Source organism: Pongo pygmaeus, chromosome 16 (genome assembly GCF_028885625.2).
Source record: "Pongo pygmaeus isolate AG05252 chromosome 16, NHGRI_mPonPyg2-v2.0_pri, whole genome shotgun sequence".
Taxonomy (NCBI): Eukaryota; Metazoa; Chordata; class Mammalia; order Primates; family Hominidae; genus Pongo; species Pongo pygmaeus.
In genome coordinates, this window is record NC_072389.2 from 36,853,365 (window position 1) to 36,873,955 (window position 20,591).

Here is a 20,591-nt window from a genome sequence, read left to right on the forward strand (position 1 = left end):
TGGCTCCATCAACGGGGCTGGCGCCTAACATATGATAGATCTTGAGATCCTTTAAATATTTTTTTCTGATTATGAAATTCAAATGTACTAATTATAAAGATTAGAACTTTACAGAAATGCATCATGTAGAATAGAAAGTGAAAGCTTCCCCCTAACTTCACCACTGCCCCATTCAGTGCCCACAAAGATAATCATTGTTCACAGTTTGGTGGCAATTCCTCCCATTTTCTTTTCTGTTTGTGGACATATTTTACTTGTCTTTTAAATACATACATATTTAGAAAGTATTTTTCAACAAAGTGGGATCCTATTGTAAATAAGATTTGCAGTTCGATCCCCTCACCAGCTGTGTGTCTTAGAGATGGTCCCTTGTCCTTTGCGCAAGCAGCGTTATTCTGATGCTTGCATAATATGTGACTGTTTACTTACTGAACTTTTGGGTTGTTCCGTTTTTCGCACTCGTGGAGAATGCTGACATGTGGAGTCTCGTACATTAAACCCTTGCATCTGCGTGGGGTTGTTTTCATAGCATAGATTCCTAGAAGTGGACTTGCGGGGCTGAATGGTTTGGGCATTCAGAGTGTCAACAGATATTGCCAAGTTGCTCTCTTGACAGGTGGTGACCATTTTAAATGATGCTAGTGTGTGGGGCAGCGGTGTCCCCACTGACACTCTCTGAACATCGACACTCTCTGGACATCGACACTCTCTGGATATGATCAGTCTTTATGTTTCATTCAGTCATGTGGGTGTAAAGTGATAGCTTATTTCATTTTGTATTTGTAAAAATTGTGAATGACAACAAGCTGCTTCTCCTGTGCTTAATACTAATTTGAATTTCTCTTTCTAATTCTCTTTTTCATCCTTGCCTGTTTTTCTCTTGATTTGTGAAGCTTTTCCTTGTTGATTTATACGTGTTCTTGGTACACAGGGTTATTCCTCATTTTCTATATATATTGCAGATATTTTCTCTCAGATGCCACTTGTCCTTTGAATTTGTTTAAAGACATCCCTGGCAATGTAAAAATTCGGAATTTTTACATTGTTGAAACTATCAAGCTTGCTTTAATTACTCCTGAATTTTGTATCTTACTTAGAGAATGGATTTATGTACCCTAATGTATATAACCACCCTCCTGCATATTCTGCTAATACTTGATAGTCTCGATTTTTTTACATTTACATCTCTTCTTTGATCTAAAATGTATTTTAGATATGGTGTGATTTGGGGATGTAGTTTTTTTTTTAATAAGATTCCAACCTAATTTCCTAGTCAGCCACTTTGACCTCTCTGTTTTGGCAGGTTTGTCATGGGTTAAGTTGCTGCTGTGTTCTGAGTGTTTCTCCTGTGTTTCTGGATTCTCCATGCTAATTTACTGCTTTATTCTTGTGCCACTATCTACCGTGTAAGTTACTGTGGCTTTTGGTAAGACTTAGTTATCTTAAAGGGCCATTACCTCTTCATTCCTCTTCTTTTTTCATTTTCCGCCAACCTTTCTCCTATATTCCTTTGAATAGATAAGCTTTATTTAATTTAATTTATTTATTTTTTGAGACTGTCTTACTTTGTCACCCAGGCTGGATTGCAGTGGTGCGAACACGGCTCATTGCAGCCTTGACTTCCTGGTCTCAAGTGATCCTCTCACCTCAGCCTCCCAAGTAGTGGGATCCACCACGCCTGGCTAATTTTTGTGTTTTTTTGTAGAGGTGGGGTTTTTCCAAGTTTCCCAGGCTGGTCTTGAACTCCTGAGCTTAAATGATCCTCTTGCCTTGGCCTCCCAAAGTTCTGGGATTACAGGCATGAGCCACCCTACTCAGCCGCTAGATAAACTTTAGAATAAACTAAATTCATCCCATATTCTGATTGGGATTTTGATTAAGGTTGCTCTGTGGGTTTTATGGTGGGGGTTGGGGGTGGGGAGAGGAGACAGCTTTTGTATTTTCTTCTCATCCTGATTTTGATTTATTTAAAAAGTCCTTTGCCTCCATCACTGGAGCTTCGTTGCTTTATTCATGCATGTTTGTGGGTCTCTCACTTCTGCTGCTGTTGTCACTGGGATCATCCCCTCCTCTTGCCTTGTTTTCTAGCTGATCATGGCTGGTCTGTAGAAAAGTTGTTGCCTTTTAAATTTGTAGACTGCCTGCCCAGCTTGCTTCAGTCTCTCTGTTGATGTAAATGGTTTGTCATTCTTCCTCTTGTATTTTTTTATTGGAGAATCATTTGCCTTTGTCGACCTTTCTTTTTTGTTATTTATGCCTTTTGTTATGGGGTCCATTGTGGGGGGGGGTGTTTGATATTAGTCCACTCTGCGATCCCTGGGACCCTCCTCAGGAGGGCCTTTCTGCTTCATGGTCAGTAGGTTGGCTCTTTGACTGGTGGTCCCTGTAGCTCAGCAGTCCCCAGGGCAGCCGCTGTGTCACAGAGTGGAAGCAGGCCAGTGGACAGTTTAAGTGAGTTTTTTTCCCTGTGTGGCTGGGCAAGCTGGAGGAGAGGGGTCTTGGGGAGTGGTTTCTCCAGGCAAGGGCAGTGGTCTGGCGGGGGCTGTCACATGGGTGCTCACCCATGGGGGCCTTAGAGGATGTGGCTTTCTCTGCTGCTTGGCCTCAGGCAGGAGGCTCAGAGGGTCTCCTCAGGTGCTATCGGTGGCTGTGGTGGTGGCAATGTCTGGGACCCATGGCAGCCACTGGTAGCCTCTGCTCCTTCCTCCAAACTGGTGAGGACCCCCAGGCAGTGGTGGTGGCCCCCTGGGTGCACAGGCAGATGAGGGGGTAGGGAGAAGAGGGTAGGGTACAGCCCTGGTTCTCAAAGCAGGTGGCGGGGCCAGCATGTGTGACTAAGTGGCCAAAGGGTCCATGGAGGTGGACCAAACTGGTTGAGGGAAGCCCCCCCCAACTGTGCCAGGAGTTGCTGCCCGTGCCACCAAATTTCCACTGGGACCCATGGCCCCAGGGGAGGCCCTGGAATCTGTGAAGCTCAGGGTCATCCTCAATTGTTCCCTGTCATTTATGTTCTAGCCTTGACCTTGGAGTGTCCACCCTGCAGGAGCTGCCGGTTGCTGTGAGTTCCTCGTGCTTCCTTATGACAAGTGGTAGGGAGTGGCTACTGCTAGGTTAGATTCTGTTATTTTGCACATCATAGACTTTTTACACTGTTTTCCATCATTTTCATCTAGAGTCTTTGTTTAGGGAGTTACCGCTATCAATACCAGCTGACAATGTGTTTGTGGTGATGGGCATCATTTTCTCATCTTATGAGATAAACCAGCCAACCTAGTGCCTTTTGCATGAAGGTACTGATGCTTGGGGACTTGGGACTGATGGGTGGGTGTTGCCAGGAATTCAGCCTCTTCCAACAGGAGCTGTAGGGTGGCGTGATGTGGCCCCATGTTGCCCTGTGGTGGTAGGGTGGGGGGGTGGTGCCCAGAGGCATGGGGGGTGGTCAGCTTTCCAGGAAGGTGGTCCAGGCCCAGGAAGGTCCGAAGTGTGATGGAGGGGAGAGGGAGAGGAGAGGGAGCCTACCGGGAGGCGTGGGTTCAAGGCCTGGGTGTTTGTTAGTTTGTCGTCATCCCATCTGCTAGGCATCCATTCTCTGTTGCGGTCCCAAAATGCCCCATTTCTGGCTTCATTCAGGCACAGTTCCTCTGCTCAGTGGAAGTGGAAAAGGTGGAACAGTTGTCTGTGCTGTCTTCAGAGCCGGTGGAGGTGGAGCTCGGCCAGCATGTCACAGCCTAGTGGAAGAGCAACTAGCAAGAGAACCCGCTCTTCCCTGTGGCTCCTAGACACCTTGGTTGGAGGGTTGGCCAGGAGCAGGAGCAGGAAGAGCACTGTGGACAGAGCTGGCTCCTGGGACATGGGAAGCCTGTAGAATGCCTGCAGAATCAGCGTGAGAGAGCGAGAGCGAGAGTGAGAGAGAGCGCGTGAGCGAGAGAGAGAGAGTGCGCGTGAGCGAGAGAGAGAGAGAGAGCGAGAGAGAGAGAGAGAGAGAGCGTGAGCGAGAGAGAGAGAGCGAGAGAGAGAGCGCGCGTGAGCGAGAGAGAGTGCGCGTGAGCGAGAGAGAGAGCGAGAGTGAGAGAGAGCGAGAGCGAGAGAGAGAGAGAGCGCGTGAGCGAGAGTGAGAGAGAGCGAGAGTGAGAGAGAGCGAGAGTGAGAGAGAGCGCGTGAGCGAGAGAGAGAGCGAGAGAGAGCGAGAGAGAGTGCGTGAGCGAGAGAGAGCGAGAGAGAGCGCGTGAGCGAGAGAGAGCGAGAGTGAGAGAGAGCGCGTGAGCGAGAGCGCGTGAGCGAGAGAGAGCGAGAGTGAGAGAGAGAGCGAGAGAGAGCGCGCGTGAGCGAGAGAGAGCGAGAGAGAGAGCGCGCGTGAGCGAGAGTGCGCGTGAGCGAGAGCGAGCGAGAGTGAGAGAGAGCGAGAGCGAGAGAGAGAGAGCGCGTGAGCGAGTGAGAGAGAGCGAGAGCGAGAGAGAGCGCGTGAGCGAGAGAGAGAGCGAGAGTGAGAGAGAGAGAGCGAGAGAGAGAGCGCGTGAGCGAGAGAGAGCGAGAGAGACAGAGAGCGCGTGAGCGAGAGAGAGAGAGCGCGTGAGCGAGAGAGAGAGCGCGTGAGCGATAGAGAGCGCGTGAGCGAGAGAGAGAGAGCGCGTGAGCGAGAGAGAGCGAGAGAGAGCGCGTGAGCGAGAGAGAGCGAGAGTGAGAGAGAGAGAGCGCGTGAGCGAGAGCGAGAGCGAGAGAGAGCGCGTGAGCGAGAGAGTGCGTGAGCGAGAGAGAGCCAGAGAGAGAGAGCGCGTGAGCGAGAGAGAGCGAGAGAGAGAGAGCGCGTGAGCGAGAGAGAGAGAGCGCGTGAGCGAGAGAGCGAGAGAGCGCGTGAGCGAGAGAGCGAGAGAGCGCGTGAGCGAGAGAGAGCCAGAGAGAGAGAGCGCGTGAGCGAGAGAGAGCGAGAGAGAGAGAGTGCGTGAGCGAGAGAGCGAGAGAGCGCGTGAGCGAGAGAGTGCGTGAGCGAGAGAGAGCCAGAGAGAGAGCGCGTGAGCGAGAGAGAGCGAGAGAGAGAGAGCGCGTGAGCGAGAGAGAGAGAGCGCGTGAGCGAGAGAGCGCGTGAGCGAGAGAGCGAGAGAGCGCGTGAGCGAGAGAGCGCGTGAGCGAGAGAGAGAGCGCGTGAGCGAGAGAGCGAGAGAGAGCGCGTGAGCGAGAGAGAGCGCGCGTGAGCGAGAGAGAGCGCGCGTGAGCGAGAGAGAGCGCGCGTGAGCGAGAGAGAGCGCGCGTGAGCGAGAGAGCGCGTGAGAGAGCGCGCGTGAGCGAGAGAGAGCGAGCGAGAGAGAGAGCGAGCGAGAGAGCGCGTGAGCGAGAGCGCGCGTGAGCGAGAGAGCGCGCGTGAGTGAGAGAGAGAGAGCGCGTGAGAGAGAGAGAGCGCGCGTGAGCGAGCGAGAGAGAGAGCGCGTGAGCGAGAGAGAGAGCGCGTGAGCGAGAGAGAGCGCGTGAGCGACAGAGAGAGCGCGTGAGCGAGAGAGCGCGTGAGCGAGAGAGAGAGAGCGCGCGTGAGTGAGAGAGAGAGAGAGCGCGTGAGCGAGAGAGCGCGCGTGAGAGAGAGAGAGAGCGCGTGAGCGAGAGAGAGCGTGTGAGCGAGAGAGAGAGCGCGTGAGCGAGAGAGCGCGCGTGAGTGAGAGAGAGAGAGAGAGCGCGTGAGCGAGAGAGAGCGTGTGAGCGAGAGAGAGAGCGCGTGAGCGAGAGAGAGAGCGCGCGTGAGTGAGAGAGAGAGCGCGTGAGCGAGAGAGCGCACAAGCGCACGAGCACGAGCGTACAGAAGGCCAAGTAGTAGGCGTGGCAGAGGGGAGATTCCAACCCCCTTCTGACTCCAGGGCCTATGAACTTAACCTTCCAGTGGCAGGGCCTCTCAGCTGGAAATCAGTCACATGCTTCCCAGAAGGTATTTTTATGAGTCAATATACTTGACTTTGGGAATTGGCTATAAAGAGAAAATTTACTACGGGATTAAAGAAGTGTGTACTGGATTAATTGGGCAACCTCTTTTCTTTTTGAGACAGGATCTCACTATGTTGCTCAGACTGGAGTGCGGTGGTGTGATCTTGGCTCACTGCAGCCTTGAACACTTGAGCTCAAGTGATCCTCCCACCTCAGCCTCCAGAGTAGCTGGGATCACAGGCACGTGCCTCCATATCCAGCTGACTTATAAATTTTTCCTAGAGATGGGGTTTCACCATGTTGCCCAGGCTGATCTGGAACTCCTCTGCCTCCCGAAGTTGGCAACCTCTGAATGTGCTGCTCAGAGCTGCCTGTTTGCAAATGAACCATGAATATTTTTTATACCTGAGGTTAAATTCATGTAGATAGAACACCGCTACAGGAGGCGGGGTGGGGTGATGTCACAGAGCACTGGGCAGCTAATCAAGACGTCCCCTCGTCACAGTCAAGCTGACCTCTTTTGGGGCTGTCGCCAGCTCAGTGGTGTCCACCTGCTGTCTGCAGTCTGAGGATCGGGGTGTCCTAAGCTCTCTCCAGCTCTGAAATCTTTAACTGTCTACGGGGTGTATTTGTCTGGAACCTTGCCTCCTGTCCCTGTGGTTCTGCATGTTGCCGGGTGTTTCTCAGGGACACCTGACTTTCCTGAGGGTCCCCAGCCCTGGTGGGAGAAGAGGTTGTGTGACGTCTGACACCCGGGAATTGGTGGGTCTGCATTATCTGAGGAGGGTGTACTTCCCAGGTTAGCTGGGCATGAGTTCAGTTTCTGTTGTATCCTTCCTTCCAGTTTGGGATGGGTTCTGAAATTTGTATTGCAAGTGATGAAAAGGGGTAAGTGGCTTTTCATCTCAGTGGGGTTAGCTTTGTCATGGACCCCTGAGCTGAGTGATGGCATTATTAGAAGTCCAGTGCCTCAACCCATGCAGCCTTATTGAGGACTTACTTGTATCATTGTGTATTGCTTGAAAACGAGCAATCTGTACGGTAACTTTTAGGATTCTTGGTGTGGGTGGGTTTAATATTTGCCTGTGTGCCTCATTTCCTGGGTATCACTGAGGAATGGCTCTTTGATTTTCAATTTTAAACCCTTATCTTGCCGCAGTCAGTCTTTTATACAGAGCAGAGTGCTGGAGACGGGCTGCAATGACAATGTTCCTAATGGGATGGGTTTTATTTCGAATGAGTGGACTGTGACAACTTTTAGGTACCTTCATGTGACTCTTCTCACAATAGCCGATTTTCTTCTCGTTTAATGGAAAATTAGTAGCTGAAGCCTGCTTCACGTCTCTGCCCCCGTGGTGGCCTGGGCGGACCCTGGCTCATCTCCCAGGGCAAATGTCAGACAGGCCAGCCACAGCCCAAGGAAGTGGGGGCAAAGGGGGCACCCCAGTCCGATCTCGAGGGCCCATGTGGCTTTTGTATTGAGGGCAGAGTTGTTGTGCTATTGGCTTTCAGCAGGAGCCAGGCAGAGCAGCTGTCCGTGGGCTGCCCTGTTGGCCAGGGATGTTGACCAGGATGAGGAAGGAATCAGGCGGGAGCCCCCGGCGGGATAGTCATTGCGGTGTCTCTGCACCTAAGTGATTTGTTTTCGCAGACATCAATGCTCAGGATTGATCAACCTCAGGATCATCAATGCTTGGAAAGGGTAGAGCTTGTGTCCCATCAGAGATATGACTCCGAATCTGTGGGTACTCTCCCCAGGCTGACTTTTAAAATGAATGGGCACCTGAGCCACTCCGTGTGATGCTGCAAACCGAGAGCGTTCGGGTGACGCTTTCAGCCATAAAGTCTGCCTTTCCTCAGGGGAGTGGCCACCGATGGTGTGTTTTCTATCTGAAGCAACTCTAAAGGGGCCCACCCAAGTTTCAGAAAGAAACTCAGGTTCTTGACGTATGCAGGGGGAATCCTTTCATTTCTAAAATCTGTTAAAAATTTTACTATTGGTGAAAATATCCTCTTATGCATTTGCAGTGACCCCTCCATCCTCACTGCAGTGCCCCGTGAGTGCAGGCCTGTGCCCGTGACCTGGCTGGACCCTGGGGTTTTCCTGCGCCGCTGGCCCTGAGCTGCTTGTGCTGTCAACAGGGCAGCGCTCCGGGTCTGGATAAGAGGTTCTGCGTGCTCCTTACAGTTCAAAGCAGGCTTCCCTGCCATCTTCCCCAGGCCATCTTCCCTGCCTCCTGCCTTGTCCTCCAGTAGTAAGTCATGCCCCTGTCACTCCCTGATGAAGCCACTCCACTGAGATTGTCGATGTTACACTGAGGCTTCTCTTTGGGATACCCCAGGCTCGTGGTTACCCGATGGAGGAAAAATTCTGGGAGAATCGGCTCGTGAGATGCCTGACACCGCTCTCCTGGCATCTGACATCAAGGATATCTTAATTTTCTTAGTTTTTAAAAATTGTGGTAAATACACATAAGATGAAATTTACCGTCTGAAATACTTCTAAGTGTATGATTCTGTGGCATTAAATACACTCACAGTGTTGTGTATCAACACTGTGGTGATGGATGTACCATCACCACCATCCATCTCCAGAACTTTCTTCATCTTGCAATCTGAAACTCTGTGTCCACTGACTCCCCTTTCCGCCTCCCCCAGCCCCTGGCAGCCACCATTCTACTTTCTGTCTGAATTTGACGACTCCAGGTGCCACATGTGAGTGAAATCATACAATCATTTGTTTTTTTCCAACTGGCTTCTTTCACTTCGCGTGACGTCCTCAAGGCCTACCTGTGTTGTAGTGTGCGTCAGAACTTCCTTCCTTCTTAGGACTAACTACTGTCCCCATTGTATGGATAGGCCGCACTTTGTTTGCCGTTCATCCCTCAGACATCGAGAATATCTCACATAGTAGAAAGGGTCAAAGAATCCGATGAAGGCTTCATCTTGGCCACTCATGCTCTCTGCAGCTCCACCCTCTGCAAGGGTTGGGTGGACAGGCTGAAGCTACCTGCTTATCCTGCATTGAGCAGACGGGCCTGGTGCTGGGCGCAGAGGATGCAAACTGGAGCAGGAGCCAGTTCCTGCCCTCGAAGTGCAGCAGCAACATGCAGTGTTAGTACCAGCCTATCCGGGGCTTTATAAAGTTAAGAAAAGAGCCTGTATCCATGCTGAAGGCTGTGTGACCACAGGGCTTTTAAAGGATGCTTCTGTGTTCCCAGAGTTAGGTGGGAGCTCTTGGAAGGATCTCTTTTATCCCAGTGCTCCTGCTAAGAATGGAAAGCCCCTCTGCATGACTGCAGTAGCTGGTGCGATCCTCTGTTCACTTGCATCAGAGCCTGGGAGGTTGTGGTCTGCAAAGCTCACCTCTCATAATGGGATGCTAATAAATAGTATCCAAAGTTGATATACCCAGAAAGAGAGTTCAAAAATTATTTAGAGAGGTGGAAAATAATCACCAGTAGAATTAAAATCAGAAACGACAAGGTTGGCCAGCGGAGTGGGGAAGTCCAGATTGGGGAATGTGATGTTTCATTATAAGGTCTTTCAGCATTTGCTTACTTCGGTCTGAGTGAAAGAATTGTCTCATTTTTTTGAGGGCCATGTACAGCAAAGGACTCACCATCTGTCAGACACACGGGTCAGTTCTGGCAAGGCAGAGTTGGAGGTTTCTGTCCTCAGGTGGGTGGGCAGAGACGGCAGCTTGCCGTAAGGTATCCAACAGCACCAGGGGCAGGAAATGAAAAGTGCTCAGTGATTGGTGGGATAGTGGTGTCTAGCACAATGATTCCTGCCAAAATCTTAATGGTGGCTGGGCATAGTGGCTCATGCCTGTAATCCCAGCACTTTGGGAGGCTGAGGTGGGTGGGTCAGTTGAGATCAGGAGTTCAAGACTAGCCTGGCCAACATGGTGAAACTCTGTCTCTACTAAAAAAATACAAAAAGTAGCCGGGCGTGGTGGCACGCGCTTGTAATCCCAGCTACTCAGGAGGCTGAGGCAGGAGAATTACTTGAACCTGGGAGGCAGAGGTTGCAGTGAGCAAAGATTGCGCCACTGCACTCCAGGCTGGCCGACAGAGCGAGACTCCATCTCAAAATAAATAAATAAATAAATAAATCCACAAAAACAGAAAAAAACTCAATGGTGTGCAATAAATGAAAATGCTGCCCCAGTCAGATGGGACTAGCATTTTTCAGCAACCTTCAAGGTCTTGTGTCACAGGAATGAAGATCCGAGTATTTCCCACCTGTGGAGGGGGTTGGTGAAGGAGTTTTCAGTCCCGGGCACCCTGGCCTGTGCTGAAAGCCTGTGCGTCACACCGCGTGAGTTAGTTGGGAAAGAGAGCTCCCACTGTTCTCTTTTAACCCTTGTCCTTTTGTACCACAGCAATTGCTTTCCTGGAGATGAGAACCATGGCTGGGTTTAACATCATCTTTGGAAATCCTAAAAGGCAATGAAGCGATTTTTCTCTTTTCATTTTTTTTTTTTGATACAGCTGTGTCAGTTTGAAATTTTATTTTCGTATCAGTTCTAATAGTGTGCCTGCTTGACATAGTTTCTATTAAATGGGCTTGATATGAAGTGACTTAAAAATTCAAGTATTTAGAGTTTCAGGGCCCATCGTCTTGATTTTTGGGCAGTACCTCAATTTCATACGGTGTTATTCTTTTCCAGAGAGATGGGTCACTGAATAATTTACATTTTATGGTCGTTTTATGAGAAACGATTTCTGGTTATAAATGGTAAACATCTTCTAGGTTTTGCAGTAAGAAATAATTGATTATATTAGAAAAAAAGAACCATAAGAAGATGTGTTTTTAATTTTGACTTCCTGTAAGTACCTTCTAGAGCAGAAGGTTTTCTCTTTGTGGATTCTGCATCTTGGATTTGGGGACTCTGTTGCACTGAGCTGTGCTCTGTGGGGAGGAGCCCGTGGCAGAACAGTTTGGGTTCTGCTGGCCGCCTTTCACTCTATTCAGGGAGTCTGGGTCCCAGAGAAAGATGACAGCAGTTAGGTCTTATTGGGAAGAAAACACGGCTACCATCCCTGGACCATTTTGCTTCCCCTGAACAAATAAGATAGTCATTTGCCTACTTTTGGGGACAGTCCCTGTGCTTTGCACAGGACGAGGTGGCAGCTGGCTTGCCTGCTGGCCTGCTTCATGGAGATAGCATGCTCAGACCCACCGCTGCTCTTCAGGGGTCGTGGAAGGAATTAATACACTTCTTTCTGTCCCCCAATCTGTGTCCCTTTACGTGTCCCTGGAGCTGAGCATGTATTCTTTTTCTTTCTTCATCTCAGTAGAGCTTTTAAATTAAATAGATGTTGCTTAAGCCATTCAGAAATGTTTCACATTTTAAAAAACAAAAGGTAGCTGCTGCCATGATTCCTTTGCCCACTCCTACACCGTGTCGTTGTAGGACAGTCCCCACTTGGCTGTGCTGAGCCCGTCTGGAAGTGTTTCTGATTCTAATCAGAAGTGGAACAGTTTCAGTACAGATTATAGGTTCATGTTAGTGATGAACTTGGGTGGAGATGGGGACACAGCTTGTTCTTTCCTCCTGGACTCTCATCTAGGGTCCTGAGCTGCCAGGGGCCTGGCCACTCCCGCCCTGAGCCCTGCCTTGGCTGAGCTGATCACCGCTGCATGTCCCAGGCTGCCGATCTGCCTGTCAGCTGCCATGCACATGTGTGCATGTGTGTGCATGCATACGTGCACCACACACATACTATGCCCACCTCATACACACCACACACATACCCCATACACACCACACACCAACCACACACATTACACACACTGCATACATACCACACACCACAAACACTACACCATGCACACAAAACACACGTACACACTCAACCCTTCCACACTACATTACACTCCACAGACACCACACATCACACTCCACACCCGCCACACGCACGTATCACATTCACGTCACACCACACCACATACCACACACCATACACAGTACACTCCACACACCACACCCTCCAGGACGCCCTGCCACCATACACACACAAACACCACACACCCACACCATACTACACATTTACCACATACACACCACACACACTGTATCTCATGAACACACCACACACCCCCGCCACACACATTTGCATGCAAACTACTCATTGAATGAAACTGAATGATTTAGTTTTCCCCAAATTAATACTGCCCGCCTGTGCACCCCTGGCTGTCCTGGCCGGCACATCTCCTGGTCCTGCCCTCCCTTGGGTCAGCACCGCCTCCTGTGTTTCAGGTGTCTCTGGCTGTGCCCTGTGGTGTGCTCATGTCCTGATCTTGTGGGAGGCTGGCTCCTCTGCTCCAGTGGCTGCCTTCCTGGAGGAGACCAGCTTGTTTGCCACCTCTCCTGATGCCCAGAGCAGCAGCCCACGCGGAAAGTCCTGCTTCCTCCCCTAGCTGTCTGCCTTTCCCCACAGGTGGTTTTGTCTCAGTGCTGACATCTTCCCAGCTAGAAGAGGAGACCCTCAAAGGTGCACAGGTGGGTTTGATTATAATGCTGGTGAATATTAAATGCGTTTTGGTGAAACACTCAACCAGTACATACATCTTTAATAAAGTAAAATGTCCAGGCCCCCTCTGCTCCCACCTCTCTCTCCCCTCCCACCTCTCTCTCCCCTCCCACCTCTCTCTCCCCTCCTACCTCTCTCTCCCCTCCTACCTCTCTCTCCCCTCCTACCTCTCTCTCCCCTCCCACCTCTCTCTCCCCTCCCACCTCTCTCCCCCCTCCCCTCCCCAGAGGACATGGCTGACAAGCCTTTTGGGGGTTTCCCCTTTCTGTGTGCCTTTGCGTGTGTGTATTCTCTAGACATCTTGACGGACCTGTAACTGGGATCTACACACGGGCACTCGCTGTAACTCGCTTGCCATTTTCCCTCAAAAATAGGCCTGTAAGATCCCTCACTGTAGTGCGTGTTGCCCTGCCTCTTTAAAAACGCCGTCAACTCTTCCAGCACGTGAACTCTGCCGTCATTTTTTTAAACATTCTCTGATTTATGGGTACTTAGGTTGTTTCCAGTTTTTTAAAAGATTGCAGCAATGAAAATCTTCAGCTATCATTTTTCACATTGCTGTGGGAGAATGTGGTTGGAGGTGCTGTGGCGGTGGAGTGGCCCCACACATGGCCAGGCTTTGTGGGGTTCTGACTCTGTCCTTGCCAATGTTCCTCCCCACAGTGGCTGCCTCTGGGGAATGATGGCTGCGTGAGCGCCCGCCATGCCCCACCAGAAGAGTCTACCATGGCCCACCGGAAGCGTCTACCATGGCCCACCAGAAGCGTGAGAGCGCAGGGAGCAGCATGTTGGAACATAGGGCAAGGCCGGGTCCTGTCCCTCACCATCAGGAGCCTGAGAGCGAGGACGTGGAGCTGCCCTTGGAGGGCTATGTGCCCGAGGGCCTGGAGCTGGTCACCCTGCGGCCAGGGAGCCCCATGCCCAAGAAGCAGGAGTGCCACAACCACAGCCCCGCTGGGGACTCCAGTTCCGACTACGTGAACAACACTTCTGAGGAGGAGGACTATGATGAGGGCCTCCCTGAGGAGGAGGAGGGCATCCCCTACTACATCCGCTACTGCCCTGAGGACGACAGCTACCTGGAGGGCATGGACTGCAACAGGGAGGTGTACCTGGCTCACGGCGCACACCCAGTGGACACTGACGGGTGCCAGGATGCAGTGGAGTGGACGGCCTGGGCGGGCCTGCACTCCCATGGTCACAGGGCTAAAGGCAGCCAGGACTACCCTGATGGCCAACTGCCCATCCCAGAGGATGAGCCCTCTGTCCTGGAGGCCCACGACCAGGAAGAAGACGGTCACTGCTGTCCCAGCAAAGAGGGCTACCAGGACTACTACCCTGCGGAGGCTAACGGGAACACCAGCGCTTCTGCCTACCCCCTGAGGTGCGGGGACGGGGACCTGGAGGACCAGGAGGAGGACATCGACCAGATCGTGGCAGAGATCAAGATAAGCCTGAGTATGACCAGCATCACCAGCACCAGTGAGGCCAGCCCCGAGCATGGGCCCGAGCCAGGGCCTGCAGCCTCTGCAGAGGCCTGCCCACCCGTCAAGGCCAGCTGCAGCCCCAGCAGGCACGAGGCGAGGCCCAAGTCGCTGAACCTCTTTCCCGAGGCCAAGCACCCCGGAGACCCCCAGAGAGGCTTCAAGCCCAAGACCAGGACCCCAGAAGAGAGGCTGAAGTGGCCCCATGAGCAGGTAGGACTCTGGCTGTCCGGGGGAAGGGAGCAGAGGGGCCCTAGAGCAAGGGACCTCAGGGTACAGGCCTCGCAGATGCTGAAGCGAGGCAGTAGGGGGTGCTGGGTGCCTCACAGTTCTAATGGTGGCTGAGCTGTTCATTGGTCCAGTTGGGAGACATGTTGTGTGGATGTTCCGGCCACTCTTAAGCTCACCGCTCAGACTCAGGAGTAAAGCCGGTTGAGGGCTGAGTGGCAACTCGTGTCTTGCAGAAGACACCCCTCCTCCCACCCTAGAAGGAGGGGTTCAATTTCTTGCCCACTGCCCTGGGTCTGCTCATAGTGGGGCAGTATGTGTGGGAGAGCCCCTCAGTCCTCAGGGGTGTACTCAGACCAGCAGGGCAGTGGCAAAGACGTGGGGGTGCTGGTGCTCACACACTGCTGCGGCCAGTGTTGGATGGCCTGGTGGCTGGGGTCGGGGCCAGAGTGCATTTCACAATGGACGGGTCTCTGAAAGCCCGGGGGCCTTGACCTGATGGGCAGTCAGCTGTGAATACCTATTTGGAAAAGGATTTTTTGAAGGTTTGACAAAACCTCGGGGAAGAAACGCATGCTAATGAGGGCAGTGGATGTCAGCATAACTGTATTTTAATTATAGCAGAGTCAGCGTGCATTCTAATAAACACATTTGAAAAGCCGCCTTCCAAAAAAAAGCCTCACTGTGAGTATGTAAAGAAGATGTGATTATTGGACTTGGGTGAAGGAACTTCTATTTGGCCAATTATGTGGACTGCTTTCATATTTTTTAAGCCTTAACTGCTATTTTTTTCTGAGAAGAATTCATGAATTTGAGTGTGTGTGTGTTTGTGTGTGTACTGAGAGCTTGGGTTTGGAATGGAAATCATACTGACTCCTGGATTTTCAGCACTTGTATTTTAATGTCTTGTCTCCTCTCTAAAGCACATTAAGTGTCAGTTGACTTCATTTTGGGGGTGTTCCTGTCATTCACAGGAATTCCGTGTTTACAGGGGGCTGTGGGATGCATAGGAGGTCCCATGGTGATGGCAGGCGTGGGAATTTTACCCCAAGGGACTATGGTAATAGGGGGCTGACCAAGAATAACTCCTAATCCTATGTCAGATAATACTATGAGCAGCTCAGGAAAACTATGCACAACTCAGACATGTGCAGAAAGGAGATGTGGAATGAAATGGAGCCCCCTGGGCTGATAGAGGCCTCCAGGACCTGCCACACCCACATCTGCCCCCAACTCCCCAGTCAACCTTCACAGAAGAGAAGTTGATCTCTCTCCAGCTGAGACCAAGCCAAGGCCCAAACTGTTGTAGCTGATGCATGTTTGGGCTAGGCTCATAGAAGCTGTTCCGCTCCTGCAGTGTCAACAGCTGCCTATGGTCCAGGCCTCTGTCTGGTCCTGGTCCTTTTTCTTTCAGTTGGAGTCTTGCTCTGTTGCCCAGGCTGGAGTGCAATGGTGTGATCTCAGCTCACTGCAATCTCTGCCTCCCGGGCTCAAGCAGTTCTCCTGTCTCAACCTCCCGAGTAGCTGGGATTACAGGCACCCGCAATCATGCCCGGCTAAATTTTGTATTTTTTTAGAGACAGGGTCTCACCATGTTGGCCAGGCTGGTCTAGAACTCCTGACCTCAGGTGATCCACCCACCTCAGCCTCCCAAAGTGCTGGAGTTAGAGGTGTTAGCTACTGCACTCAGCCTTGAAGAGACACTGGGCCTTTTAAGAGACACTGGGTGCTGACTCACTTCTGGGTCTGCCCCAAGGGTGGCCCTCCGGGTCTGCTCTGGGTGCAGCCAAGCTGTGCAGGTCAGGGAGCCTGAGCTGGACTTAACGTGGGGAGACATTGCTCCCCAAGAGCTGCTCGGGTGCGATGTCAGGGTGGAGGCTGTTGCTGTGTGTGGCGGCATCACTCATTTACCCTCTTGTCTCATCAGCCTCTGTCCTTCGGCTCATGTGCTTGCAGGTGGCCTCTGATTCTGCCTCTGGAGCCTGTCTGCCCCCTCTTGATTCATTCATTGGGTCCCAAGTATGTGAACAGTAGCATGTTAGCCACTTTTAGAAATATTTGTGTTCATCTTCAAGAGGGGGGGGTCATCCAACCATTCCCCAGCCCTCAAAACCCACTCCACAGACAAAGCAGTGGCGGGTCAGGGCTCCTCTTGCTCTTCTGAGCTGCCGGCATAGCGAACACCTTACAAAAGAAAAGGATTTCACATGCAATAGAATTTCATTCACCCTGAAAAGGGAAGGAAGTTCTGACACAGGCTACAATATGGATGAACCTTGAGGACATCCTGCTAGAGCCAGTCACAAAAGGACAAGTCCTGTGTGATTCCACTTCTCTGAGGCACCCACAGTAGAGTCACAGAGACGGGAAGTAGAATGGGGGTGGCCGGGGCTGGAGAGAGCAGGGAGTGGGGAGCTGGTGGTTAGTGGGTGCAGTTGTGAAGATGGAAAAGTTCTGGAGATGCATGGTGGTGAAGATGGTACAACAGTGTGATTGCACTTAATGCCACTGAACTCTACACCTAAAAATGGTTAAGATGGTAAATTTTACATTATGTATACTTACCACAATAAAAAACAAGAAATAAAAGGTTTTTGGATGACGAACGGGCTCGAGCCAATTTGGACCCTCTAAAGCTAAGCTGAGCCAGTCTGAACCCATGTAGCCAGAATCACACTGTATTAGGCTGTTCTAGCACTTCACGTGGTGAGAATGGGGGGGAGAGAGAGAGAGTGATTGATTGATCCAGGGGGCTGTGCAGGGGGCGTGCTACACACTTTTAAACAACCAGATCTCTTGTGAACTCAGAGCAAGAGTTCACCTATCACCAAGAGGATGGCCCAAGTCATTCATGAGAGATGTGTCCCATGATCCAGACACCTACCTCCCACCAGGCCCCACCACCAGCATTGGGGATTGCATTTCAATATGAGATTGAGGTGGGGACAAATATCCAAACTGTATCACCCACAAACAAGCAAAAACATTTTGGGCCAAATCAAAACTATTTAGATGTAGCCACAGTAGGGATGAGCTGTGATTACACCCATTCAGGCCTGTGGACCTGGCGTGTGTGGTCGTGGGGCGGTGGGTCGGCATAGCCCTGGGAGGTGTCAGGAGGACATTCACGACCAAAATGAGCCATGAGTAAATAATACAACCACATCCTGAGTGGGAGTGGGGAGCCTCCCCTTCTCTCCTAGGTCTTGTATGGGTCATGAGCCCCCCTTGGCGGGAGTGGAAGGAACATAGATCCCACAGGCTGTGGCTTATAGTAAAGTGATTGTGGTCATGCCTTGTGAGTGTCATTAAAATAAACATATATCGTTAAATCTGCCGTCAAATAACAGCTATTTCTGCTATCCTGTCACCTTTTCCACAAGTTTAAATATCCCAGATATTCTACTGTGTATATTCCTAAAAGTAGACAGGTAGATTTAGTGAAGTTAACTGGATCATTGGTACCTTCTTTATAGATCATCTGGTGAAACTTGTTTTTCAAATTATGAGTTGTAGGACTTTGTTTTAATGTTTGTAGCCTTAGGCAGTTCCATCGAGACTAAACTCAGTTTTTTTCTTATTAGGACTAATCTTATTGACCGGAACTGTGGACTCCCCATATTAGGAGAACAGAGATCTGGCCTGTGTAAATGAGTGGAAGTTAAATACTGTAGAAAATGCCTTCTGGCAACTGAAGTCTAATGCTGACTTACTACTGGTCATTTAATTTCCTTTTGGCTTGGGCACCATCGTTACATTCATGTTTCAGATGTCAAGCTAGTTTTCTCAGAATGTGTGCAGGGCTGGAGGCCGAGTGTGGAGGCCACTGGGTGAATTACAGGAGTGGTCACAGGTCAAGCCTCCTGAGAGAACTGCAGGCTTGAGCCTCTGATAGAGCCACATGAATGATTTTTATCCCCAGTAGGTTGCTGTCATTAAACTATGCACACAGGGCTTCTTGCTTTTAAGTTAGCAAGATGGAAAAATTGCAGGTGTTTGCAGCAAGCATGAAGAAGCAGCCATGCTGGCCCCTAAGCAATGGTATTAGAAAGGGTTGGTGAAGATTTTCTCATTTGAGAATTGAACAAAACCAAATGGAATTCTCCTAGTTCTGTGGCATTGGGGAGCTGTAAGTGGCAGAGCTCCCACCTTCCCCACAAATAGACCCAGAGTGGCACCTGGTATGTGAGGCAGGTGACCAGGAGAAGGGCGTATCAGTGGTTGATGGGCAGCTGCCTCTGCTGCCTGGTTGACCCAGCCCCTTCCTGGGTCATCTCCCACTTTGCCTGGGTGTGAGTCACTGGAGGGTTGGCTCAGTACAAGCTGGCAGGTGACCTTCGTAGAGCTTAGGTGAAGGGGCTCTCACAGGGCAGTATGTTTGAGACCCTTAGAGGGCTCTCCTTACTCTTGCTTCTCCCATTATTTTTAAATTGTAGTAATACACTTGTAACATAAAGTTTACCATTTTGAAGTGTACAATTCAGTGGCATTTAGTACAATGTTGTGCAGCTACCTCTGATATTTAGTTCCAGAACGTTTTCACTGCCCCCAGAGGAGACCCTGTACTTATTAAGCAGTCACTCCCCATTCTTCCCTCTCCCCCCAGCCCCCACAATGAAAAATCTCTTTTCCCTCACTTTGGATTTGCCTATTCCGGATATTCCATAAAGACGGGATCAGACAATATATACCCTTTAGTGTCTGGCTTATTTCACCAACATAATGTTTTCAGGGTTCATCCCTGTTGTAGCATGTGTCAGTACTTCATTCATTTTTGTGGCTGAATGATATTTCACTGAATGGCTATATTTTTATTTTTTGAGACGGAGTTTCACTCTTGTCGCCCAGGCTGGAGTGCAGTGGCGTGATCTCGGCTCACTGCAGCTGAAGGGCTATGTTAAGTTTTATTTATCCATTCATCCACTGAGGGACATTTGAGTTGTTTCTACCTTTTGATTAATGTGAATTCTGCTGCTGTGACCATGTGTGTACAAGCTTTTGGGAAATTTTATTTGGCTAGTCATAACTTTGTTTTGTTTTGGTTATTTATTTTTGCTTAACCAAGTATCCCAAAACTTAATGGCATAAAACCACAAATTTGTCTCTCTCTCACTATTGTATGGGTTAATGGGCTAGGTGGACAGTTTTTCTGCTGGTCTCATTCGACAGCTCTCACCACGTGGTTAGACAGTGTCAGGGACTGGTTGTCTGGATGCTCAGCTGCAGTGGAATGTCTGAGATGGCTTCTTCACCCACAGGTCTGCTGCCTTGGTGTTTCTTCATGTGGCCTTTCTACATAGCATCTCATACTCTTGGGCCTCTTCATGTAGCTTCTCTTTCTCCAAGAGGATAGTCAGTTCTTCTTTTTGGCTTCCAGAAGCACAAAAGTGCAAGCTGTCAGGTGTTCTTAAGGCTTAGACCCAGAACAGATGCAGTTTCATTTCTACCGCATTCTATAGGTTAAAGTAAGTCTTTATCGGAGCCAACCTAGATTCACTGTGGAATGGGCCCTTCTGAGGACATGAATGACAGGAGTTGTGGCTCATTGGGGACCAACTCCAAAGATGAAGCCTGAGTTCTGAGAACTTTTTCTTCTCTGATTATTCCTTATTCATATTCTATTTTTTGTTTTATAGATGTAATATATTCACAAGTGTCTTTAAGGAGCTATTTTGATACTCTTTTGTCCTCTCCCTAGCATGTCTTTTTTCTTCAATAATTTTTTTCTTAGTTTATTTTGGTCTTATTTTTCTTTCAAAAGCCTTTCCACAAATATGTATTCTATGTTGCTCATCATTTGTCATCTTTTTTAAAATTCCCCCTTTTGTTCATTCATATTTGAGAGAAGGACTAAAAGACTGATTGGGAGGCTGGGTGTGGTAGCTCACATCTATAATCTCAGCGCTTAGGGAGGCCAAGGTGGGAGGATCACTTGAGCCCAGGAGCTCAAGACTAGCCTGGGCAACATAGTGAGACCCCCATCTCTACAAAAAATAAAAAATTAGCCGGATGTGGTGGTGCCCGCCTGTATTCCCAGCTACTCAGAAGGCTGAGGTGGGAGGATTGCTTGAGCCCAGGAGGTTGAGGCTGCAGTGAGCTGTGATCATGCCACTGCATTCCAGCCTGGGCGAAAGAGTGAGACATTGTCTCAAAAAAAAAAAAAAAGAAGAGTGGGAGTTCTTTGTGGCCAAGACTTGTCAACTGATAGCTTTTAGGGGAAAGGGTTTTTAGGGGGAATTTATGCTGATTCCCAATTGCTGTCGCCACCCCTCTATCTTATCTCTTTGTGCAGTCATAAATGAGGGCAGGAACTACTCCATTCCTCTGGAGGTAAAATCTATGTTCTCTTGCCTGAGGTAGATACGTGTTTGCTGGGGTTCTGCTTAAGGAGATGTGGGAGAACAATGTGTTTCAGGGCCTGGAAAATGAGTTC

General features: G+C 50.0%; 1 protein-coding gene across 1 annotated transcript in view; it reads left to right on the top strand.

Annotated features, from left to right (window-relative positions):
- LOC129014235 (amyloid-beta A4 precursor protein-binding family A member 2-like) overlaps positions 1-20,591 on the top strand; it is a 46,683-nt gene that overhangs the window by 11,676 nt on the left and 14,416 nt on the right. The window contains exons 3-4 of the mRNA XM_054451417.2: positions 12,173-12,415; positions 13,110-14,143. Of these exons, the coding sequence (XP_054307392.1) occupies positions 13,196-14,143 (948 nt within the window). The 5' untranslated portion in view covers positions 12,173-12,415; positions 13,110-13,195. The remainder of the gene's footprint in view (positions 1-12,172; positions 12,416-13,109; positions 14,144-20,591) is intronic.